We start from the raw sequence: 27272 nt of genomic DNA, 5'->3' as shown, positions 1-27272 counted from the left end.
TGATGTGAATATTCCAGATCCAAAAAACAGGGGCCCCTTTACACAACGCCAGAAGCATATAACTGCGATTTTCTCGAAAATATCTATCACGATATGGGTTCCATTCCAGTGATTTATAAATACCGTTTCCTTAGATAAGACTGGGGATGACTGTATCTTCAGAAATGAGAGATGTCAGTTTTCTACGAAACGGCTTGTCTGATTTTAATTCAATTGCAATCATTTATGGAGTTCGAAATATCCCAAACGGATTATTTCTGGGCAGCACAAAGCTCTGATATGTAAAGCGTTAATGAGAACTTGAGTGCAATATCTTTGCACAAATTGTTATGAATTATTTAGCGACGATGTCAACCGTTCAGACTATGCGGCGCCGAACGAGCTGATGAATCCAGCATGCACTGGACGAGAAGCGCAAGGAGTTCTCGTGATGCGGAGTCGGGTATTGTCGTGGCATTTGCCTGGAAGGAAAGTGAGGCAAACCACGAAAATCCTAAACTTAGTTCCTAACCTCCCGAGTACATCAGAAACGTTACTGTTTGAGATAGCTTGCTAAAGAAACCATTAAACAAATCAGAGCCTGTGTGTGTGTGTGTATATACATATATAAACTTAAAAAAGTTATCACTGTAAGAGGCCGTGGAGGCCCATAGGATGGTGAGACGTCGAGGTTCCGACAATTTTCTAGACAAGAGGCTCAGAGATGGCGGTGATGTTTTCAAACTTACGCGCCGGCCGCACTTTACCCCCCAGGAAGATTCCTGGTACTCATTTCTGTTAGAGGCTGAGTCTAAACCAGGACCATAATGCGGTTTGAGGGATTAGGTAAATTGAAAAATCCAATAACCTCATCGGGAAGCGAACCCGAGATGTTCCGGCTTGTAGCGTAGTGCCTCAACTACGCTACCACGTGTCCATGTAAGTAAATAACTAAATACACAGGTAATATCTATTAACGGACAGCGTTTCTGCGAATGGATCGTCAGAAGAAGATCCAGAATAGGGGATTCTGAATTATGTCTAATTGTTACGTTTTATAACGTTACTTTCCTTTTAAAGTGAACAGCAGAGAATGTTAAGGAAACGATAGGGATGAGACCTCACAGAGCAATCTGGCAACAGCAAAATATTTGCAGCCCAAGTTTCTTACAGAGTACACTGACCCTTTAGCGCCATTAGGAAGAATCTCACCGCAACAAACACACGACACCATTTTATCTGGATAAAGAGAGCGGGAAAGGGCCGGATATCTAATTTAGTTCCTCCCTGTCTGTCTCTAGTATTTCATGAACCACGCGATAAGAGAATCTCATCCTGTTCTACTCTGCGCCATGTTTCACCAGGGATTCTCCTGCTGTCTGCAGTAATACGGAATTCTCCTTCCGCTGTGCCATTCTCTCACTTTGTTACACCTCACCCTTCCCTCTGCAGACCTTGCCTAACGCTGTTATCTCCGTCATGCTGCTCTATGCATTACCCCTATCTCGTTCCTCAAAGCCGCACTATTCAGTTAACTTATGCACCACAATTCTTGCTTTTCTGTTGCTTGTTTAATGACGCTTTCTGTAACAGGCCTATATGCCTAGAGCGTTGAATGGATGGATGACGAATGAGTAACTAATCGTAAAGGATTTGGAAGGAGCGGTGGTAGTCTTATCGAGGCACTGTCCCGTCGTTTGCCTGGAGGGAATGAGGAAATGACGTAAACCCTCAATCTGGATAGTTACTGTCCCAGCTGAGATTCGAAACAAGCACCTCCCAAACACAACTGTAGAGGGTTACCGCTACGCCAGCCCGCTCAGTCGGTTCCAGTCACGCGGCGCACTTGTTAGCTGAAAGTGGATGTAAAGTTGTCCCTGTGCATAATTAATTAAGTACTATGCCATGAAGGCGTATGGGGGAGAGGATGTATAGATCCACCATTCCTGACATCTGCATTAGATTGTGGTGAGTGGTCAGCTTCACGACCCGGTCGCTTAATCCCCGGGGGAAAGAGCTCCCAGTACCCACTGAATAGGATACTGGGTGGGCCCCAGAACTTGTCTGCACGCTGTGAAGTAAAGCGTAATCTTGCTCTTCCGAGAGTCGACTGCAGACTCCAGCCACGTGCTCACGATTGTTCCTCGTTCGGGGATTGAGACGATACGTTCCTCCGAAACGTCGGTTTATTCGGTTTATACAATATCTACACGGTGCAAAGTCCCAGAAGACGGTAATCTTAAAGAATCTTGACCTTCCGAGAATCGAACCAGAGCCATCCAGCCAGTATCCCATCGCTATATTGAGTGAGCTATACCGACTCCATATTTGTTGAGTATTGTCTGTGAATTTTTCTTTCTGCTTGCATCACCTTATATAGCTCCTAATTAAATGAAAGATCCTTACGAATTGTGAATATATCTACAAGTAAACAGTCATGGAACATTCCAGGATACTGTCCAAGTATCTGTCTGCAGACAGTGAGGATATGTATCGGGAATTCAACGGAGAATTGATCCTGGTGCTTCTGCATGTATGTCTGTGGCGTGACCGTTATACCAACGCATTGGAAACACGGTAAGGCTGTGTACTGAATAATGAAACGGCTAATCAGTTTGAAGCATCGGAGCAATGTGCTTTTGTACCGCTCCACGCCATGTTTCAGCGTTGTAACAAGCTGTGTAATTAACTCCACGGTCCTGAGTCCTTTTCGAGAAGCCGCCAGTCGCTCAGCTACTCAAGAATCCCAACATTTTATGGAACTCCAATGTGTTATCGTATTCAAAAGAGCCCTCCACTGGTCCCGATCCTAAGGCAGACAATCCAGCGCCTACTATCCCTGTCCTATTTCTCTACGATACATTTTAATATCATAGTAATATTACATCTATACCTTCTTAGTAACATCTTTACTTCTGGTTTGGGTCGGGTAAATTGTTGCTGTTCCTCGCCAGCACAGTCATTGTTTTCGAGCCCGCACATTTTACTGTCTCACGACTTCTAGTCATCACATCAAAATCCTATATGAATATTCCTTCTGTCCTATGCCTGCTGCATTCCTTGCCAATATAATCCTCCTTTCACTTAATCATTCTAATTATACTTGGCGAATAGTACAAGTTATGAAGCTCTTTAATATGCAGCTTTCTCGAACGTCTTACCAGTTCATCTCTCTTTGGTTCAAATATTCTCCTCAGCACCCTGTTCTCATGTACTCTCATTCTGTGCACTTTCCTTAATGTCACGCCCATACAAAGTACACTACACTAAGAGCAGCTGAAAGAGTGGTATTAACGTTTAAATTAAAACAACGGAATGAACATTTTAAGCAAAATTATTCTGATGCAATTATAAAACATGTATTCTAAATCATAACTACGTATCTAGGTGTGAGTAGATCCTGCGCAGTGATCGCGACATCGTAAATGATAAGGCCAAAAGTTTGATGTAACACAACAGCAATCGATTCAATAATAACATAAAAATATTAAACTATAGCCTATGTTCTAACTGAAAAGTAGTGCCTATTTACGTCATCTGTTTGGCAAAATGTTAGAGTTCACTGATGTAAAAATGTGCAGAATCAGTAAAGATAAAGTTGGCAATGCGCCTGTAAATCAGCCGGTGAAAACGGGTAGGGGATGTTGTAGCCCCAGATGCACTACTAACGTCTCGTCAATTGTTTCGGACTTAATTCTGGGCGGGATTAGCACTAGGACAGAAGGCCTAATTACTGACAGCTAACATTCATTGTTGAAAGGAATAATCTCGTTACAAAGAGTCGTAATGCGGCTTAAATTTTGATGGGAGAACTGAGAATATAAGCTCGTTAAGTTGCAGTTCTGTATTACCGATCGCAATAGCAACTGTGGGCTTACAGGTGCAACACAGAAGCAACCCGTGCACTCCATCTACGGTGGTGAAGAGATGGCATTTTCATCAGTCAGTGATGCTGAATATTCTATCATTACAAAGTTACTAAATTCTATTTTATACGTACTTCCGGTGTTTACACAGGCCTTTTCAGTCGTAAGGTTGTCTACAAACGATATAGCATCACTACTTTTACAGTGTGCATCCTGTTGTGTGTCATAACTATATGACTAGGCAACGTATCCGTCAACACAACAAGGAAAATGGTATCACAATTAAACTCAATACCTCGTTGATTTAATTTTGTTGCTTACAGCTACATGTTTCGGCCCTTATGGAACCATCATCAGTGTATGTATAACACGATATAGTGAACTGAAATCATAATATGGATCCATATTTCCGTGCAAAGCGTCCTTATTACAAAAGCCGTAAAGGTGCAGAAAATTGTGCCCTGTGTTATGATGAACATTATATACAAAAATATTAGAAATGTTATCATCATCATCATCATCAGTAATCTGTCAAGACGACAGGTCCACAGTCTCTTTCAAAACAATTCCTCCACTTAATGCGATCTAGAGCTTTCTCCTTCAAATGACAGTATCCTCTTCTGTCCCCAAGGTCATCCAGCATCTTCTTACGTCTTCTTCCTCGTCTTCTTGTCACTTCTATCCGCCCATCTATCTTTCCTTCGATAGCTTCTTTTAGAAGGCAGTTTCTGCGTAAAACATGTTATAAAATATAAACATAAACATAAAAAATGTTATAGTACACAAGAATTTGTATATAAAATATTAGTAGAGGTAATTAAAAGACGGGTTATATTACGAAAAAAGTATTACATATTACAAGACTAAAATACCTAAAAACATTAGAAATATTAAAAATATTAAAACAGTATTATAAAATTATGGAGATATGAAGTTAATTCCTCATACGGATTTGACGCGTTGCACCACAATATGGATCCATATTGAGAAATCAATTAACTATATCTTATTTATTATATACACTGCCTGATGATGGTCCCACGAGGGCCGAAACATGTAGCGGTAAATAATAAAATACAACTTATGAGATATCGATTTTAATTGTAATACCACTTTCCTTGTTCTGTTGACGAATACGTCACCTAACCATACAGTACCCTAGTTCGTTGAGTAGATACAGGAATTTGTGGCTCTTGACTTACGGCCATTTCTAACTCCATGCAGCGAAGTGCATATTCACGATCTACAAATCCCTTAGCTGATTAAGAAATTTCACTCTCTAAAAGTCAATTATTTGTACTCGCATGAGTCCCCAGTTTGTACAGAAGCTGAGTCCGACTACATCTTCATATCCCAGTCTATCAGCCATGTCTGGATCTAACATGCAGTATCTTTCCATCAGAGTATTCCGACTAAAATGTACGGATCTCATCTCTTCCTTGTGAGTACTATGCCCGTCATTATACGAACTATGCAATATGACAGTCTGTTCATGACATTATTAAAAAGAAACCTACAGATATACGTAATGTTACTCACCCAGAATGCCAAGTCTGTAGTTTATCGTGACGACCACCAGGTCGGCGTAGCTAGCAAGGATGCTGCCATCATAAGGATTCCCAGAATTCCATTCGTACGATTCCCCGTGTACGTACACGAGGACCGGATGTCGCTGCTTCGGGTCTGTCGGCCCCACTGCAATGTAAAGAGATTCGATATAAGGGTAATGACCTTTACTGTAATTACATTTCCTCAAATAATAATGTAATTAACCGCGACTGCTAGGTTTACATTCCTCCCAACGGTGATATAAAAGTTATAACACTATCTGTGGCTCTACTGCCCTTTGTTGGATCTTAGCCGCTTTTTCAGTCTCTTATTCTTTCTACACATTTGGTAGGACTCCTTGGACGGGGGATCAGCCTGTCACAAGACCGCTACCTGCACGCAGAACAGCACAAATAAAATAAACGCGCACGGACATCAGTGCCTTGAGAGGAATTCGAATCCGTGATCCCAGCTTTCGAGCGAGACAAGACATTTCATGCCTTAGACCGCGCGGTCACCGTGACCGGCATCGAAGTTGCTACTACGACTTCTAAATGGGTACACGTGGCGGGTGCTGAAGGAACTTCGCATTCATTATTTCCTTCAGCACCAAGTGAAAAATGGGTTTCCGTTATCATATTTGCGATCAGATCTACAGATGCAAAACTTATTTCGCTTTTAATTTGCATTTAATTAAACACGTTTGGGATTCTGCATAGTTCTGACATTAATCAACTCCACAAAACTGCCAGTCACTTCACGTAAAGTGGGTTCTAACCCTCAGTCACAAAGTCATGTATTCCCGTGCGTTATAGCTGAATCGATGCTCGTTATATTGAATGACGACATGGCGATAACACTTTCGATCTCATGAAATAAATTTAAACTGATAGCGGTGTTGGCAACTAACAGAGAAGTTCTCGAGTCCTGGCATTTATTCTGCTGCTCTTCATGTATTTCGATCTTGCAGTTCCTAGCAGTATGCACAATTGATTTAGTCGAGTCAGCTATTCAGATAAGAACTGTAAAGTGCGTGGCTTTAGTTACAGCGCCTCACCCTCTCCATCCCCACAGCAGCCGGGCTACTTCACTCCTCATTTCTCCTCACGCGCAACCTACAAGCCGAGAACACAGGCTTCAGGCTGTGCTTGCCTTCAAAGCGCGGAAACGAAGTGCTGAAGGCATGATCAAAGCGAGAGAAATACGAAGGAGTCAGTGAACAGGTCACAAATGGAAGTAAAACAGCTGTAATGGACGTTTTCTATGTGTATCACTAGGTAGCAGCACAGCCCAGCTTCATAACAGACTAGGTAGCATCCGCGTATGCACACGTTCAGAGGCTGATCTCAGTAGTCAAAATGGCGGCAGTGCTTGAGGAGTGTATTACCGAACAGCAGCGTTCTGTTGTGCGTTTTGTTGCGGAAAAGAGACTTAATGGAAATAATATTCACAAGGACATGTTTCATGTATAAGGTGGGAAGTGTTTTTCGCGTGAAGAGGTTTACCACTGCTTAGCAAACTTTTGCCGATGTCGGTGAGGTTGAAACGGAGGTGCGGATGTGGCTGAAAGACCAGTCAAAAGGTTTCTATGCTGCGGGGTTCGACGCACTGGTAAAACGGTGGGACAAGTTTGTCAGTATCAGTGGAGGACATGTCGAGGAATAAATGTTTCTCCCAGGTTCGAATATCACATGTTTTACGTTTTATATACATTTGTGACCTGTCTGCTGCCTCTCCCTCCTGTCTCGAGCGTCTAGCCAAGGTTTTTGCTGTTGTAAACTACTCGTATATGTTCTTCCGAGTATGGTCTTCATTACAATACGGTGTAAACTTAGGGGCTAATATTATTTCAGAAAAAAACGTACTGCCTTCACTTCCCTGAAGATGGAGGCAGCATGTGTCTCCTAAATGTTCACATTCCCCTACAAGTTTACACGGTATCACAAACCTTAAGACTAATCAGAACGCTCACTTCTGTGGGGGCCTCAGACGTTACAAGGACACTTCTTAAGTCCACAGACTCATAGAAAGTAATTCGATTATCGGTACGGGTAGGGATATTTTCCCCGCCATCATGGTGTTTTTAATTCGCTTAGTGGGGGTGGAGTCCAACTGGGTCTACTCGGCACGGCGGCCACTGATTGGCCTATTGTAGCCTGTCCCGGGTGATTATGATGGAGAATTTGGTGGAATGAAGATTGGCAGGGGAAACCGAAGCACGCGGAGAAAACTCGCCCCAGCGCCACTCTGTCCAACACAAATCCCACTTGACCAGACCCTGGATCGAACCCGGGCCGCAGCGGTGGGAAGCCAGCGACTAACCGCTTGAGCTATGGCGAGGCCCGCCATCATGGTTACTGGACCTTCGAAACCACCATTTTAACAATTTGTTACTGGAGGATGAAGTCAAAAGGGCAATGCGCCTCCGTTTAATGCCGGGTCTCTTGGAAGACATAGAGGCATTTGGGAAGACATTATAAGATACCTTAAAGAAATAGCCCGATAGAGTTCAGACTGGATGTGTATACTAGTCACCGCCTCTTGTGAACGCGGTATTACAGTGCAGAGTTGGACCGTGAACAACACAACAACGGGGGATCCCTTCGCATACACGTAACATACAAGCATTTAAACTCCACATAAGGAAAACTCTGGCGTACTACGTGAAATAAGTGTAATCCAAGTGGGTTGTTGTGTGGGATTATAACATTATATAATATATTAATAACAGATAAGGTCAGTTTTATCTTAGTTAAATGTGAATAAAAGAGTGTCTACTTAATTACCAATCCTTGGATGTAACTAACTGCTGCTCGCTTAATATTATTAATCGGGTGTTATTTTACATTAATACTCCAAAACTCTAAATAGCATCACATAATATCTAAGCGAATTTATAATTATTGCTATAATCTCTTCACATTAACGCAAAAATTTCTAGTTAAGAACTCAGTTCCACTGCGTACCAATTTTTTTTTCTTTCGTTAATTTATGACGATCTTTCAAGTGCATCTGATATTCAATGCCAGATGATCAATTGTACAGAGAAGTTACGACAAGAGTCGTAAATTGTGCAAGTTAGGACTGAAAGTCGTCTATTTTATGGCACTTTACAGTCATTCACCTCAAGTACTCGTAAATGATTAAAACCTGAACAAGGTTCGAATCAGATGTCTTCTATTAAAGAGTGCATGACCAACTCCACGCTCAGTACTTTCCACCTCTCTTATACGAAATGCAGACTCCGATATGTAAAGCGCTTCATTATATGAAAAAAAGAAAAAGTTTTTTCGTGTATGACTTCGGGTTTCGGAAACACATTGGGTGGAATATTGAACATTTTCCAAAGTTTCGGCGATAACAGCAGTTGATATCTTCAGGGTTAAAGATTCTGAGGGATTTTGGCAGCTGTCATCTTGCTGTAGACGGCTTACCGACAGTTGGTAAAAATTTTACCATCTTACAAGGCGTATTTCTGAAGGCTAATACCATTTAAGCTCTAGCTATGGAAACCTACGGACTAGAAGAATTTTTAATTTCAGTTGAAAGCTTTTCATATGCTACGTAGGTAAGGAATTGTAATTGATGGAACTAGTAATAAGACTGGGAACAGAAAGAAGACGGGAAAATATGTGAAGAGGAGGGGGAAAAAAAAGAATAAGAAACAAAATGTATTTCGGAGAAAAACTGTTTGCCTAAAACCATACCGTTTTGTTTGAGTCGAATTCCTCACGTCCACTTCTTCGCATTATTCACGATGAGAAAGGCAGGATCGCTGTTCTTCTCACTGATCCTTGAACAAGTAAACAAGATTCCGGGAACTTCTATTGAGCTGCCTGGAACGATTATCCCTGTTCCTATCTAACACGAAGTCCGATTTCACTGTTTTCCTTACATGTCCTGTGACCCATGCACTTCACTGTCTCGCTTACCCGTACTCGTATCCCTCGTATCTGTCGATATGCAGGCAGTCAACTGTTTTTGTGGATCACGAACGTAACAGCATGAAGCAGCCTGATGTCGATGATTCTTCATTGCCAACTTCTGAAAATTTAAGGTACCTTCAAAGCTAAATCAAATATGTTTTTCCTTTACGCAGGGCTGAACAATCGCTATTCATCTTTTAATGTTATTTGTATAAAGAAGCAGACATTAGTACGCGTTCTTGGTCGAGAACATGGCGCTGCTCTCGTCAGCAGGCCTATTATGTACAATACACAGTAGCTGTAATTTTAAGGATAAACACCGACATAAATAAGTAAAAATCACCTCGTTCACGTAAGAGAAAGCGAGTTTGAATTCGGACGATGGATAATGTGCACAAAATCAATCAGTTTTCCAGATTCTCACAATGGTTAAACATGCAGGATGTCGTCTTTCGGGATGTAACGCCGTGAAGCTTGGTAGAAATTCACCGCGTTGCAGAGGTACGCATTGCCTCTTATCTTCTGGCGTGATGCGTGAGAGAAGCAAGAAAGTAGCAAAAAAATGTCCACGTTCTAGTTTTGGTCATGGAAAATTAAGAAAATTTATAACAAATATTATAGAAGTAATCGTGAGGACACAGCATTAAGACAGAGAAGAAAGCTGCAAATAATACCATAAAGGCATACCGACCGCTTAATGTTCTAAGACGCAAATATTAACTTCGTGGCCCTACGAAAGAGCAACTACACGGACAGACAACGAGAAGGAACAGTATTCTATTTGTGACGGGGCAATGAATCTTCGGTCACTTGTAAGCAACGAATTCATCTTCACGAAATGACAGTCGCTGATCTCATGAAAAAATTCTTCTCTTATTTCGAGACCGAATGTCTCTTACATATTCACACAAGCCTGACACAGGATTTTACCCTGAGTCAGATGAATCCAGTTTATATTAACATAATCTTCGAGGTTCACATTAACAGTATTTTCACGTGTTTAATGACCATAGACGGGTTTTGGATTGAAAACTCAGTTTATTACACACTGTGGTACAGCGCGTGACTACACTTTACAGTTCACTATTACATACAGTGTCCACAGTAACGTCTTTGCTAGCCGTTGCTTGGTAGCGGCTTTCAACGGCTGATGTACCTCTTCCTCTGGGTTCCCGAACTATGCCCGGCCTCAGCTACCAGCCTTTCCCAGCAAATGAGTCCCAGTGGTTATTTCATTAACTCACCAAACAATTTACTTCACTGCACTGACAAAACTAAACTGTCTTGCTTATAACATATCGGGACGGGCCGGGCAGGAAACACACTTTCTCATTGTTGTAGTTCAATTGTTACCGTGGGAGCATGTTTGTTTGGGAAGTCGTTACTCGGTAACGGCAGTTTAAATTCGCTAGTCTCGCGGTCCTTGCTGGCAAAGGGCCTACGTGCCACAGCATTTTCCAGTCTACGCCTAGATCCCCTCACGCAGAATCTTATCATCGGTTTATTCCGTGAAAATTTCGTATGAATTTCTTATCTACCCCATGCGTACTGCATGTGCCACTCATCTCATTCTTCTGATTTGATGACCATGTGAATATCTGGAAACCGAAAGCAAGGCCTGCACATCACGAAACTGCTCCTGTACCATTTTCTCAGTGTTCTGATTTCTTCCTCTCTGTCAGGTAAAGAAGGCACTACCCCAGAACTAAGTCTCCCCTAACAGCACTCTATGTTCCTCCTTTTGAGCGAAGGAATAAAATTCACATCCAGGAAAAATAGTATGTAAATCTAAGATTCCTTTTTCCATATTATAACTCAAGTAACGCCCGTTGCAGATTCAGAACGCTGTTTACCTACGCACTATGCAGGACAGAGGACGATTAAAAAAAGGTCGAAAATCGCTGTAGACGCGTCAGAACTCCTGCTCCGTATTCGGGAGACCCTGGTTCATAATCTGGGTCCGCGGGCTAGCTGTCTTGGTTGAAGTTTGCTGTAGTCCCCCTTAGTCTATCCAAGGAACACCAGGTCAGTACTTGAAGTTAGACGACAAGAATTTCGTTTTACACCCTACAAAATTAATTTTGCATTGATCACTCAATCCTTCAACGCTATACGAGTATATTACGAGCTATTTAAAAGGCTGGAAAATAAAACTTAAAGAATTAAGTAAATAAAATATATATGAATGTGAATATTTGAGACAAATATTTATGTCATTTTACAATTATTTTTGTGTAACTGCTACTACATTATTCAGAAGAAAAATTATAACGTTCGATATGAGCATATATACTCTCTGAGAGGGAAACAATCAAGAATGTGGTCTTCTGGGATGTGGCACCGTGTACATCATTTGTGAACCGAAATTTCGGAGAAGCGTATGGCCTCCATATTCAGGGTATAAAACATCCGAGAGCGAGGAGTCAGAGTGAGCAGGCGGCTGCAGTCTGAGATACGTTTCTCCGAAACGTCGGTTCACAAAAGAACTACAAGGCACACATCCCAAAAGACGACATTCTGCATAGTCACGGCCGTGAAAACCTCAAATCTTATAGGAAAACAATCGTTTACAGATACACGTACATAATTTTAAACGAAATCCGATTAAGAGAACCATGGGCATTCGTAAAAAAAAACGGCGTGCGAGACAGAGCAGTTAAATTAGAAACTCAAGAGGATTCAAGCCTATTTTTAAACTGTAGAGACCTAAAACATCGAAATCGAAAGTCACGAAGTGGGCTATATTTAACGGTTTTGGATTACAGAAAGTAGTTATGAAAACTGGGCATGTACTGTCTTCGCCCGCTTGGAAACCGGGATCGTGGGTTCGAATCCCACTCAGGGCATGGATGTTTGTGTGCGTTTTTCTGTGTTTGTCTACAGGTAGAGGCCTTGCGACGAGCTGATCACCCGCCCAAGCAGTCCTACCGAATGTGTAAGATCTAGAAAAACCGAAGTGAACGGAGAAGTTTATGGAGGTAGGCCTAGGCCCACTGGGGCTGTAGTGCCAAGAAAAAAAAAAGTTATGAAAACTGACTGACACATACAAGCAAAACAAGTTTAAAAACTAATTAAGAATGATTTGCATATTAAACACCAGATATATGATGATGGCATCTTCAGTAGTTGAAGATCATAATGCAGAATCAGTTATGAACCACCTAACGTAATCTCTCAACGTAACGGTTACATATCAAGAGAGTTTCAGTCATCTTTATGGTGCTTAGGAAGTGTCGAGAAGGCAGCTTGTGGTGCTTGGGGCGGCGCTTGGTGCCATTTTTCCCTCTGCAATTACCACCATTCCACTGTGCATCCTGTCCAGTGCTTGCGTTCCCAGACTACTAATTACCCGATTAGTACTAAACAGGAGAAGTGGGGTCGCAGTGACGTCAGCAGGAAATAGATTCTTTAACGCCTTTCCCCTCATCTCAACAGGCTAATAAAAAGGAAATTACTTCACCAAAAGATGTTGCTGCTAAGTTCATGGCACTGAATTCCAGGCTTCCAACTTAAATACTATTATATCGAGGACTTAACTCCAGCGTGTCCGTGCCATAGCTCAAGCGGTTAGTCGCTGGCTACCCATCGCAGCGGCCCGGGTTCGATCCCGGGTCTGGTCAAGTGGGATTTGTGGTGGATAAAGTGGCGCTGGGGCAGGTTTTCTCCGAGTACTTCGGCTTCCCCTGCAAATCTTCATTCCACCAATTGCTCCACAATCACCCTCACCTATCATCTGGAGCTGGTACAGTAGGCCAGAAGTGGTCGCACTACAAGGGACTTAGTCCCACCCCACTAGCAATAAAAGAAATAACACTACCAGCGTCATGATACGTTTGCTCTAATTAACATACATGCATGTACCAGGACATACAGCTTATTCACATTTATTATTAACCCCTTTATATACGTACATAAACAGCCAATGTAAAGCCCTTTCGAGGAGAGTTGCAACGAGTTCGCAGGAACTCCGCTGGAGACGTCACTTGATCTCTTGAATGTGAGGTGTAAATGAAACATGACGTTACATTCTGAGTGTATCTGTTTCAGGATACAAACCGAGAAACGCAAACCTCGCGAATGCTACGGCTGTAGGCTGGTGGTCAAACCACCTCATGGCAGGTGACCTTTCTGCCTGGAATTTCTAATTATTTATTGTGACGCATTGCTAGGTAACGCCTCGGTAAACACGTTCTCCCTGCAATGAAACAAAGGCAACAACATTGCCGTTTCAATGCAAGGCAAACGTGAACACATTTCTATAACAATAGAGGAATTGTACAGAACTATTAGGCTTATTTTGGGCTCTATACATCGTCTGGTATATAGAAGACAAAAGACCACAACGTTTCGGAGACTGGATCTCAGGTGGTTGGGGCAGGAGAGACCTACTCAGGTGGGCCCGTTACAAAGAGCTAGTCTCAGTAACTATGTCTCGAGCTGCTTTAGAAGAAATTTAGTTTACTAATATATTGTCACGTGTTGGGTAGGTCACGCGACAAATAACTTCACGCCGTATTGGATATAGCGAATTTATTCGCTCTTACACTCACACAATTCACAATTACAATGACACCACTACTGCCATCTGCAGTGTCACAATTATTTCTCCTTCTGGAGTCACTGCCATTCTACTCGCTCCCTTCACATACTGCGCAGCCGGCTTTTCATACCGTTCCCTGTTGCCTGTGTCAACAGCGGTGTCCCGTGTTACGTCACCGCCGGAGGGGGCGGAGTGTTGAGTGGTTTGTTACCGTAGCAGCAGCAGCGCTCCGAAGCTGTTACGTCACCGCTGGCGGAGGAGGTGGTGTCCTGCATAGCGCAAATACGTCACAATATTATCTAGTTATTTAGTCGTTTTATTCTCTGTTCAATTGTGTGTTAATTCACTATTTTCCTCGGATTATTTCTATGGTAGAGGCTACAATATAAAGCCGGTCTTGTGCTTAAGAGATAGGGTATGAAGGCATAGAGAAGGAATATTCACGAATTTCAAATTCCGGTACTTACTTACTTACTCATGGAGGTGAGCCCTTCTGGAGGAGCCGCCAATTCTGCAGCTACCCAAGAATTTCGCAGCATTTTATGGGACCCGAAGGTTCATTACCGTGTTCACAAGAGCCATATACTGGTCCCTATCCTGAGCCAGATCAAACCAATCCGATACTGAAAGAAAATGAGTCCCTGAGCGGTGACTTTTAACTCCGGAGAAAGAACCCTAAGTTCTACAATAGATCACGAGGCTTAACTGGCAATACTGTTCCTGCCGAGGATCGAACGGTAGCCATTCGTTATAGTGAACGAGACTATCAGTTGGAAAGCTGTTTAATTGAGTCGTTGGTACATCATTCGTTAAGTGACATCATCAATTCTGCTCAACATCAGATTCACACTTCAGAGGAAAGGGAATCTACTGGTGCATCGTATTCCTTTGCTTGTGATGAACGTAGTCAATATCGCAAAATCCCCTCTGTCGATATATCGCACGAAATGAAGTGGCTGGCCCATCCATTTCAATCCTCTTGACTCGAAATCCCAACGCCATCGCTTACACAGAACAATCGAAACTCCAATAATTTGATATCCACCCTACACATGTATATTTGATGCCAGCAGCCCTTCACTGTCTGCAGCTCCTCACAATATCAATAGCAGTTCAACAGAAATGAATCGATCCGGTGTAAGCAGGAAAAAAATGAGAAAGTGTACAAATAAAATACGAGTATATAAGACGGGTGTTGAAAATAAACGTAAAGATGAAGTAAAGGACTATAGATATTTGCAGAAATATGAAGGACGGAAACAAGAGAACATTAATGTAAGAAACGGCAGAGAGAACTCGAGAACGAAAAAAGGCAACTCCATGTACCGGAGTGATTCTTGGAAAGCAAACAATCGCTCAGATGGTCAAGATATTTCTGGGACATTATATAGTCAGAAGTATCATTACAGCGTTTCAGAAAGTCTGTCATTGATCTATATCGAGAGTTACATTAATATAGACGCCATACTCTCATCCCTTATCACTAATTCTTTGCATGCCATGTACCGACTAGATCGGCTCCAGGTAGTTGCATTAAAATCGCCAGAGTGGAAGAGATCGGCTCGATGTACAGTCGATTAGAAGAGGATGTCTGTCAACAGATGTCTCCAAGTGTTACATGCTGATATTTAGAGTAAGTAACGAGCTTTCACATGACATACTGCTATTGTTTTCATGCAGGTCATTTCTGGAAATTATTGCAGGGCTACCCCAGCGGTCACATTTATCCAGAACTAGCCTTGGCATATCCGGTAGTTGATTATGTGGCGGACCCTGACATTTAAAGGGACAAAATATATTTCATTATCATTATCTTCATCATCATCACATAACGCTTTATCAAATCAATAAATTACGTAGCGCCAGATTATATCAGATCCACAATCGTGGTGTCTTTCGACGTGCTATGTAGACACACTAGGGCCATAAATAAAGAAGTAAAGTCTTTAGAATTTAAGACTGTGCGATTATAATTTATTCGCTTAACCGTCCTCTGAACATTTAATACGAGTATAACAACTTCTTGTGTCAGTGGACGTTATCTATTACCTGTCGCAGCTCGAACAGGCATTCATTAGCTTCAAACCCCGGATGTGACTTGTAGTGGTCAAAGTCATTCTTGGGCGGGTCTGTGTCCCAGTGCTGAATCTGTGCCCTCCAGAATAAAAAGCATGAATGTTTCCCACTCGGTAGCGAAGTTAAGTATTCAGAAGGCTGAATAAAGTAAGCAGCCCCACCACAGAGCTACTTAATTTCATCCTTTCCTGAAAAGGGACCAAAAGTCAATCAGTACATGAGCCCCCCCCTGTAACAATTGGCCTTAGCGGGGTGTAGTCTGCGATAAGTTTGCCGATGTTTCGGAGTATAATATTCCCTCCATTATCAGAGTCGAAGCCGAGCAAGTAGCAACCAGGGAAATATCCCGTCTGACCACCGAGTGACGGTGGCAAACTCTTCACTGTTGATTTGATTACGTAAGCTGAGAAGACTTCACATTCAAACTCTTCGTCCATTTGCAGTCGAAATAGCGATATCACAGTCCACGATTGCGCTTATCGATCTTGGCATTCATTTTCATTCAGATTACTTTTCGACCCTGAAGATGGAGGCAGTAAATTCCTCCGAATCACCGGTAAACTTCTACCACTTTACACAAGGCTCTACTGAACGGGTTGACTCTCTAAAGTAATACTCGGGAGATACTCTGTTCAAATCTCGATTGGGACACCGCCTATCCTTACTGAGGATTTTCTCTTTTTGTTTCCCTGAGAGTAAATTCTGGGATATTATCTGCATTAGGCCACGACCGCTTCCTCACAAGCCTTTCCCAATGCCATCATTCATCTCTCGCATTGCTATTCTGAGCGATACAATCCTGATACCGACAGTGCCCTAGAGTAAGACACAAGAAATACATGCAGCCACGCAACAGAAGCTAAGGGGAACGCTTTATAACCTCCGGAGGGGGAACCTTAAACCTCACAACCCACAGGAAGTTCACATCCTTCACGTTTACTTTCGCTCCATGTCTGGAATAATGTACTGGCCTGAATAACATACATTTCATTGACCGCGTTTGTAGATTCCTGCAGATGAAGAACATACGAGAGGCTACAGAGAGGGGCACATGTAAGCCAAATATGTGATAGAACTCGCGTCAGAGAAGCGTTAAGGAATTTCTTTCGTGTCAAGAACAGGAAGGGGAGATGGAATGATAGATTGAGATTGATTGCATGTCAGAATGGATTCCGAACCCTTGATTAAGCCTGGTAAAGTTCCTCATACTTTACGTAAACTTTGTTGGAGTTTCACTGGTTCACTGCACTTCTTAAAATTAGATTTAGGAATCAAGTGGACATAAGCTCTTTGTTTATAACAGCAAATGTTGAACATTCTTCCAGTCGTTACAAATTCTGGCCAGGTTACACTTAGTCCATAGTTTTCGCATTTTGGAATACAGACCTACAGGTACACCAGACACACTGCAGATGAATGTGTAAATGAGAGGGCTATATTACAGTTGGTCCACGAAAGATACACTGGCAAATGGACAGAATTTAACAGCATCACTAGAGAATCTAGTTTTGTTGTGACTATGATGAATCTTAGGTTCTATGACGAATTTTATATCCCATTCCTTGATCACCTGCATAAAGACGTGTATATTTCATTCAATAAAGTTGCAAGGTCACGAGTCGGACAGACGTCTTTTCATTATATCTGTTGTCTGCATGTTCTGCTGGTCGTTATCTAACTTCCTACATAAAAGGTTAAAGTTTAGGTTATCCCTGTAACAGTCTATGGAGGCCCATAGGGTTGTGAGACGTCGAGGCTCCCACATTTTCTAAGACAGACGGCTCACAGATGGCGGTGAGGTTGTCAGCCTTACGTGCCCGCAGCCCTTTATCCTCAGGAATATTCCTGGTACTTATTTCTGTGTTAGAGGTTGAGTCGATGCCATGGCCATAGGGCAGCTACAATTACGTCAATTGAAAAATCCAATGACCTCATCGGGAATCGAACGCCCGACCTTCTGGCTTGTAGCATAGTGTCTCAATCAACTACTCTACTGGACGTCCCCATAATAAAAGGTTAGGGTGGCATTTAATTCATATTTCACAACGACTCTAACGCAAAAATTGAGCTAAGTAATATTGTTGTTTTCATTCAAAATTAATTACATAATGAGGAGCTTCATAACTTATACTCCCGCCAAATACGGTTAGGTTGATGAAGTCAAGTCGGATGAGATAGGTAGGGCATGTAGCACATGGAAGAGAAGTGGCGTGCATACAGGATTGATAGGAAGAATTGAAAAAAAGGACCAATAGGAAGGATATTACGTGTATTAAAATAGATTTTGAGAAATAAGGTTGACGGGTATGGACCGAATTAATCTGGTCGGAATAGGGACCAGTGATGGACTCTTGTCAACACTGTAATGAACATTATGGTTGTATAAAAAGCTGGAACTGAGAAGCTGACCAAACGTTGGTTTGTGAAGGACTCGGCTTAATGGAAGTAGGTAGTTAAGGATATTTATTTATGGATGCTCTCATTAGCACAGATGATACAAAAAAAAAGTCCGTGGTTTTAGTCTGCAAGCGAACTATACTGACAGAGTGACCGCCACTTTTCGGCGTAAGGCCACATCTAGCGGATAGAGGGTGTCGCGTGGACAGCGCAACGAATCCCCATGGCCGTTAATTTCGATTTTCTAGACTGGAGCTGCTATTTCCTTGAAACAGCTCCTCAATTATCCACACGAGGCTGAGTGGATCCAATCCCAGACCCACTACTTCTCAGAAAATCTGGTAGCGCTGGGAATCGAACCCGGACCTCTGGATCTGTAGCCAGGATCTCTGACCACTAGACCACAGGGCAAAGATGATACAGCGACGGTAAACTGCTATATATAGTAAATACAGCGATCTTAGATCACCAGGAGAGGTACATGGAGGAGGTGTATGTGCTTTCGAAACTTTTTGGAAGTTGCTGCACCCTACAGCTTGGCTCTGTATATAATCAGTGTTGAGCCCATACAGTTTCAATGCCTTCTAAGTGTTCCTCGTATCTACGTCTTATGTGTATGACTAAAGGTTCCTTATACAGTATTACAAAATCATTAAACATTACCATAAAGCTAAACAGTACAAAATTACTCTCTATTGCATTTTTCGGTTTGTAAAAATTGTCCCAGGAGGAATTCTCAGTATCCTGGGAGGTCAAAGTATCGGTCATTCTAAGCAAAAATTTGTATATGTGCACGTGTCCTATTCCAAACGGGTTTCGAGATAGAGCTACAGTACTGTACAGACAAGCAACAGGCCATGTCCTCATACGAGTTGCAAAGTGCACTGATGTTGACGGTGGAATTTTCGAAAATATATTACACTACGCAAATTGTACCAACTGTATACAATGAACTTGTCTGTGTCACATTTCATGTATTGCTCGTCCGTCCGCTGTTGTGAATGTTTAGTGCCCACTGCAATAATGTGTTGATTAATTCCAGTATCTTCATCCATATTTCAATACGTTTTCGACCAACTGTTGAAGCAAAGCTTGTGTTGCTTTTTGTTATATCTGGGATTTTGCTATTTATTAGTGGTGCTGTCGCTTTGGGCGTCGGTTGGTGGTGCTACTGTAGGTATGAGCTCGCTATGTGCGTTACTGGGCGGTGAGAAGAACAGAGGTTAATAAAATTGTATGAATATAAACGTACGCATTTCCAGCTACTTTCATCATCTGCCTATTGTTTATACTTGGCATATTTAATGTCCCTTTCAACTGCTCGAAATTTATGGCCTCAGATAGTGGGACGGTCCGTGAATAATGAAGAGCAAATACTGTGGACTGAAGGGGTCCCAGATATGTCCAGATATTTGCCTGGGAAAACAGAACCTAATCAACTCCTGAAAACGAGCCGACTATGTATTTTTTTATTGCTAGTGGGGTGGGACTAAGTCCCTTGTACTGTGGCTATTTCTGGACTATTGTACCAGCCCCAGATGATAGGTGAGGGTGATTGTGGAGCAAGTGGTGGAATGAAGATTGGCAGGGGAAACCGAAGTACTCGGAGAAAACCTGCCACTTTGTCCACCACAAATCCCACTTGCTCAGACCCGGGATCGAGCCCGGGCCGCCGCGGTGGGAAGCCAGCGACTAACCGCTTGAGCTATGGCGCGGCCAGCCGACTATGTTGAAGACTCGAATGCAGAGAACGTTCAGTATTCACATCTCTGTATATAAGAGTCCCTTATTAATGACAAGGGTAGCGGAGATTATTTAAATATCTCCCTTACATTATAACTTTTATCCTTGAAGAAATATGCCGTATATTTGGTGGAAACTTGTGTTCAAGAAGCTGGATTCCATTCGTGTTACTTTCTGTAGTCATGTATATTTCATAACCGAGATTTTAGCTAAAAAATAATGCTCCTTCTCCGAAATTTATATATATATTTGTTTTAAATTAATCTGCCACACAGCCAATTAAATCTATTTGTGTCACCCTCCTAGCTGCAATATGACCATGAGGTCAACTCAGCCTCTGAAAGAAATGAGTACCAGGAATTTTTCTGGGGGTAAATGGCGTTCGGCGCTTAAGGCCGATTGTCTTGAAAATGTGGGAGCCTCGACGTCTCACAACCCTCTGGGCCTTCAGGGCCTGTTACAGGGATAGCTCTAGCTTTACATTTTTAGTTCCAAATGAAGAATTCCTGTAATTCTGAAGATCGATATTACCACCACTCTCACTTCCGGTGTAAATACTTGCACGTTTCCTTTGCTTTCATGTAGTCTATCCAAAGTTCGCAAAATGTCAATAAATCACTTCTACTTCATCTCCAGATGTTTTCAATTTGTCTTCGTAAAGTAACGCCTAATTTGGAACACTTCAGTACGTGGCGCGCACCAATCAGTCAAGATTAGTGTTACATGTACACCCATTGCTGGGCACACAACAAAAACAAACTCCGTGGTTTTAGTCCGCAAGTGAACTCTATACCGACGGAGCGACCGCCGCTTGTCGGCGAAGTTAGTGCCAAATTTAGCGGATAGAGGGTGTCGCGTGGTCAGCGTAACGAATCCCCACGGCCGTTAATTTCGGTTTTCTAGACCGGAGCCGCTTTTTTCTTGAAAGAGCTCCTCAATTATCCTCACGAGGCTGATTTGTCCCCGTTCCAGACCCACTACTTCTCAGAAAATCTGGTAGCGCCGGGAATGGAACCCGGACCTCTGGATCTGTAGCCAGGAACTCTCACCACTAGACCACTGAGGCGGTCACTCTTTGCTAGGCAACGTGTTGCAAACAAGTCCCCGCGAAGACAGATTCTTGGTGAACAGTCCGTTGCTAGGTCAAGGAACAACAGAGGAAGCTGTGTTTTCCGTGTCCGTGGTGACGTCTAAAACAGTGAATAGTGATCTCGTGAGGTGTTTTCTGTATATCCGACCGACGCGCCAAAAGGCTGCCTGGATAGCGATCACGTGATATATGTTTACTATAGGTCCATATCCGTTCTTCGGCAGTTACAAGTTACTAATAATAGTGGCAGAAGCATGTGAACAAGCAAGCAAGGAGATAGCCACGTGAAGTTCTAGAAGCTACGTTTCATAACGCAGTATTTGTCTTTAAGTACTTCCGTAAGAAAGAGATTTATATTCTGCGATATAGTGCCATTTAATCCGTTGAAAGCCAACCGACGTTTCGGAGGTACATGTCGCCCTCATCTGCTGGGTCAAAGGATAAGTCAAGCAAGAAACCAGGGTGAAGCAGGTATACCTTATGACTTTCGATTGATCGCGTGTGTTGGTGCTACAAAGAACAAGTAGTTTTCACGTTAGCTTACAGATGGCAGCACTACGCTACAAAAAACACTGACATCTAAAGGATGAAGATGTAACTTACTTCATTCTTTTTCCTTAACATGAATTGGAGTTAAAAGGCAGGGTCATTTGCGTCATTTTGCTGTGTCTGCAAAGCTGACTTGTATTCTAGTCGTCTGGATTTTGAAAATCACACGGGATGCTGACTACCCTTCACGGAGGCTAGGGTGATTTCCTTCAATCTCCCAGCTGAATGACAGGATAATACCTCGAAATATTACGAAACGCTTCATTCCTTGTTTTTTGCAATTCATCATGCATTAATCTTCCTTCTGGCGTATAACCTGAGCTGTTGTCAGCGTCCTTAAATAAGTCATAACAAGTAAAAAAGTCGGAGTTCATGGAGGTAGGCCTAGGCCCACTGGGGCTGTAGTGCCGGGGGGGGGGAAGTAAAAAGTGAAGTCTCTGTACTTACCTAATTAAGCATTACGCCATTAAGGCGTATGAGGGAATGGATGTATAGGTCAATATTTTCTTGACCTCGACACTAGTTGGAGGTGAGTGGTCAGCATCACGTCCTGGCCGCTTTACCCCAGGTGAAAGAGTCCCCGGTAAGGGCCGCGCCATAGCTCAAGCGCCTAGTCGCTCGCGTCCCACGGCGGCGGCCCGGGTTCGATTCCAGGTCTGGACAAGTGGGATTTGTGGTGAACAAAGTAGCGCTGGGGCAGGTTTTCTCCGAGTACTTCGGTTTCCCCTGCCAAGCTTCATTCCACCAAATTTTCCATCGTCATAATCACCTGGGACAGGTACAATAGGCCAATCAGTGGCCGCCGTGCCGAGTGGACAAAGCTGGACTCCACCCCTCACTAAGCAAAAATTAAGTTCCCGGTACCCATTGGATAGGAACCTGGGTGGGCCTCAGAGCCGGTCTACACGACGTGGAGAAGAGAAAATTCTTGGTTCTACCAGGGCTCGAACTCCGACTCCCTGGTCGTCCAGACCGTAGCCAGTGGCTATAGCGACTGCGCTATCGCGGATCCCAGCTCAGAACAAGTAATTAAAGAAAAAGTCGGAGGGGGGATAAGAAAAGAAATTAAGGTACGACAGAATGACGGAAATAGTGTACAAAAGAAATACTTTCACGTTGAATTTCAACTGGCCTCATCCAGTACTACAACTTAAAAATGAAAACCTGTTTTGTCTGTCGCTTCAAATCGACTTGCCAGCAACACAAATATCACCGCGGGGTGTTTAACCGGAAATTAGAGATGATTTCCATCTAGCTTCTCCCTTTTTCCGAGCATTCACCAAAAGTTGAAAACACATTTGAATTGGGACCTACCCAAATGGCCTTTCCCATGCAAAGAAAAACTGTATCCAGGAACAGCAATTCGGGAAATTATCCTCTCGATGTAGCCCTAAATGCGCCAATGCAATAACTTAAACAAGTTATACTGCAGTATTTAACGCACACTGATTTGGTTCGCTACGTGTCTCTGCCACCGACAGACTGCATGTGATGAAAGCGCCCTCGTAACTATAAAAATGAAAGTAATTTAAACAGGAACTCATTTCAGATACTGGGCCTGAAAACGTTTTAATTCCGGCAGATCTCACGGTCGCTATAAACTTCCCATATTCGTTTAAATCACATGCGGTACTTTTCAATCATCCTAACAAATACGATTTCGAAGTTACTTAAATTATCATTTCCTGAATAATCATTTTTATAAGCAATACTGAAATTCCTAAACTTCTAAATCTGTTACAGGACTGAAATAAGTAATTAGTTTTATAATACGTTTAACTGTCTTATTCTGTAACACTGTGAAAAATGGTTTCTAAAAGGGTGTCGCTTGTTTATGATAATCGAGATTACTGCCTTCGTCCCATATTCTAGGAGAATAATCAAGAACACGAAGTTTCGGAAACTGGAACTCCTTCCGTCCTTGTACGTTCTGGTGAGGACAGAAACACCAAATAACAGAACTTTATAAAAGTGGGTCTGTTTCCGAAACCTTCTGTTCTTTATTGGTCTTTAGAATACCGGAAGATGGAAAAAGCCCCCCCCCCAAAAAAAAACAATGATCCCGAATGTCAACATTTTATATATATCAATTACATATCTTGGCAACACTGATATACGTGATTTTTTTTTTTTAGTCTTCAACAATGATCAACTTTGATGTTTCGATTCGACTCCTGCAAATGCTTCTTGTGTATTTATACACTGCAATATTTTAAAAATACTGTAACGTGTTTATGGCTCCGTGACTAATAATAACGGGTTTTGGGTTGGACGATTGGATTTATTGACGCTCTCTTTACAATCTCAACGAGTCACAAGCAATGGCTGCCTTAGATTCGCTCCATTCTGGCTGGAGTACAGCTCTCTTTGCTACTCCGTCTGGCCTGGTTCAGTTTTCCGTTTCACTAACAACGGATGACGAAGGACGAATCACTTACAAATGAATCCTCATGTACGACTGAATACATTCTTGCCTTAACGGCCGCTTATACGTACGTATAGTCTAGCCTTTTCCCTGGAAGTGTCTGTTGAATGTTCATTTACACGGAAAACGTTCTTGTACCTAAGTTGGTCTCCAGGAAACTACTTCCATGGAAACATGTTCTGTACCGAGCTGCTTCCTAGAAACGGGTCTAAATGTCACAATATTATCATCTAGAATGTGACGCCGTACATTCTGGTAGAATTTTGCCTACGTTGAGGAATGTCGCCGAACATCTACTGCACTGCACACCGTCACATTCCAGTAATGATCGCTGCCATGAGAACCTCAATATCACATTAGAATATTTATTGCATATTGTAGCGTGTAGAGCTGTTACTAGGTAACGACCTCGACACAAACAACTAAACGAAATTCGCTGCTAGACAACAGATTCTTGACAAGCAAGTATAAACAGTCGCTATTAGGTAACGCCTTCCTAAGCAAAAATGTTCCTATGGAAACAGATGAACAGTGTTTTCTACACGATCTACAGTCAGATATTATAAGCAAGGGATAAGTTTAGAAGTCAGTTGTAAGGGAGTCTGTGCAGAGAAAATTTGGCAGGTGCGGACGAAGAATCCCGTTAGGAGCCGTTAGCAGGGAACGACTGATGAAGATACAGCTGAAGCGTGTAAATTAGCTATATTCTTATAGATATTTGTATCTACGACCTGTAACTGGTGAATAAATCCAATATCCAATCCAAAACCCCGTCAAGAGTCATTCATACACGTGACAATATAATCACGATCCAATAATAATAATAAATTTCCTTTATAGATTTTGTTTTGATCAAGTAATTCTAATATGTTATGAACCTTTTCCACTGTCTGTTATATGAAGAAAATGAACCTCATAGCTGGCCGTTGATATCTGAATACTTCTCCTAATTTGGCTCATACTCGGGTATGTCTCTATGACTGACTATGATATATAAACTGGCAGCTGTGTTCAGACGTGTTATGTGGCCAGTAATAACTGACATCCTATTTGTACAGATTTCGTTTCAATCGAATCCCATTTTCCATAAATGGGTTTTAATTTGTGCTACGTTGTCAATACAAATTCTGTTCCACGAATCTGAAATCCGCAAAATATTGTCAGCTGAATCCGTGTCCACTCTCACCGACAGGATCCAGCAGATAAACTGACCGTGTCACTTTACCTTCCGTAACTCAATACAGAGGGACCCGCGCTGAGAGCTCAATCTCTGCTAAGCTACAACTGATATATTACGCGAAGCAGGAAGTGACGTAACCCATAAAATTTTGCATATTTATACTTTCATCTGTTTCCATGACAGGTAGAATAAAACTATATGAAATAATCACGTGGAAGAATATTTTACCGGTTACTGTGGTCAGTAATTCTGATGCTGCTCACAGCGGTCGCGCTGTCCAAGTCAACTGCCTCCTCTCGCTCTAACACTGGGATCGTGGGTTCGAATTCCACTTAAAGTATAGATGTATGTGTGCGTTTATTCTGTGTTTGTGTTGTTCCGTATGCAGATAGCGGCCTAGCGACTGGCTGACCCCCGCCCAAGGAGCCCTACCGACTGTGTAAAAGATCAGGAAATTGAAAAAGCGGTCAAGGCCCAACAAAGGGATATAGTCATAGGTAGATAGACGGACGGACGGACGGACAGACAGACAGACAAATAGATGGATAGATAGTATCTCTGATAGGATTTTTACTTTAACGTAAGTCTTACATGTCGGCGGGGCACACGGTAGGTAGTTAGTTGAGACTCTACGTGTATGCTACAAGACGGAAGGTCACGGGATCGAATCCCGATGAGGTGGATATTTTTCAGTTTACCTAATCCTTACAGCCGCACTATGGTTCTCGGTTCGACTCAGCCTCTAACAGAAATGAGTACCAGGAATATTCTTGGGAGTAAAGGCCGGCCGGTCGGCGCGTAAGGCAGATAACCTCACCGCTGTGAGCCGATTGTTTAGAAAACGTGGGAGCCTCAACATCTTACGACCCCATGGGCCTCCACGGCCTGTTACAGGGATACATTTACTTTTACTTACATGCTGACATAGGGAATAACTATATTAATGATTGTGAAATACAGCCTTAGAATGTGAGTGACAAATATGGCTTACAGGTGGCTATAAACAAAATTCTTACGAAAGTTGTTCGCATAGTTTATACAGTAAAACCTGCCTTAAAGGAACCTGCTTATAACGGAAACTTCTACATGTCGGAGAGTTTCTATAGTCGTGAGAATGTAGCGTAAAAAATAGTATAAAATAACCCGTACAGAGCGGTAAATGTCTAATGAGAAAATCACGATTCAGTGGAACAATATTTCCCCATGTGTATTTGTCAGGGCTGTTTCGAAGCTTCATTTCAGGTGAATGCCTGACCCTTTGCCGGATTTACGTAAGCTCGTATGCTAAATAAGTTACAGCTTTGAGCCCCGTAATCTGTGTGGCCTCCAAATGCCGGGAGGAGAAATCACGCATGGGGCAACACAACATTCGCTTGCAATACTTGGAACGTACCAAACGTCACACAGCAACTTGCCAGGCTGGAACGAGGGAACAGCTCACACAGGAATATCTGCGGCAAATGGAAACAAACTGGGCAGCTTCAAGTCTCCTGGCGATGCAGCTGTGTGCTTGTGCAACTAATACCATGGAGCTGATTCCTTCTCCAGAAGCAGACATGTCCAATCGTTCAATGCGCCGAATTCTTCACGAACATCTTCGTTTCCATCCCTATAAGATGGTTATTGTGCAAGAATTGTCACCACGTGATTTCCAGAACCGAATAACGGCGTGCGAAACGCTATCGGAAGCTTTACCCCCTGACGCACTTGTTTTCTTTAGTGATGAGGCACATTTTCACCTATCCGGATATGTCAACAAGCAGAATATGCGCTATTGGAGTGGTAACAATCCCAGAGAGCTCCATGAGAGGCCACTTCACAGTGTTAAGGTGACAGTATGGTGTGCGTTGTCGAGAGTTGGAGTTACTGGCACTTATTTTTTTTTGAAGAAGACAATCATGCAGTTACTGTCAATTCACAGCGGTATGTGGACATGATTAAAAACGTTCTCGA

The 27272-nt window shown here is 42.5% G+C and overlaps 1 protein-coding gene across 1 annotated transcript in view; it reads right to left on the bottom strand.

The window, feature by feature from the left end:
- The window catches only part of LOC111875469 (neuroligin-3-like), a 1112233-nt gene that overhangs the window by 127376 nt on the left and 957585 nt on the right, over positions 1–27272 (bottom strand). The window contains 1 exon segment of the mRNA XM_023871752.2: positions 5385–5540. Coding sequence (XP_023727520.1) covers positions 5385–5540 — 156 coding nt within the window.

This window comes from Cryptotermes secundus, unplaced genomic scaffold (genome assembly GCF_002891405.2).
Source record: "Cryptotermes secundus unplaced genomic scaffold, Csec_1.0 scaffold736, whole genome shotgun sequence".
NCBI lineage: Eukaryota > Metazoa > Arthropoda > Insecta > Blattodea > Kalotermitidae > Cryptotermes > Cryptotermes secundus.
This window is presented reverse-complemented; position numbering and strand designations above follow the sequence as displayed.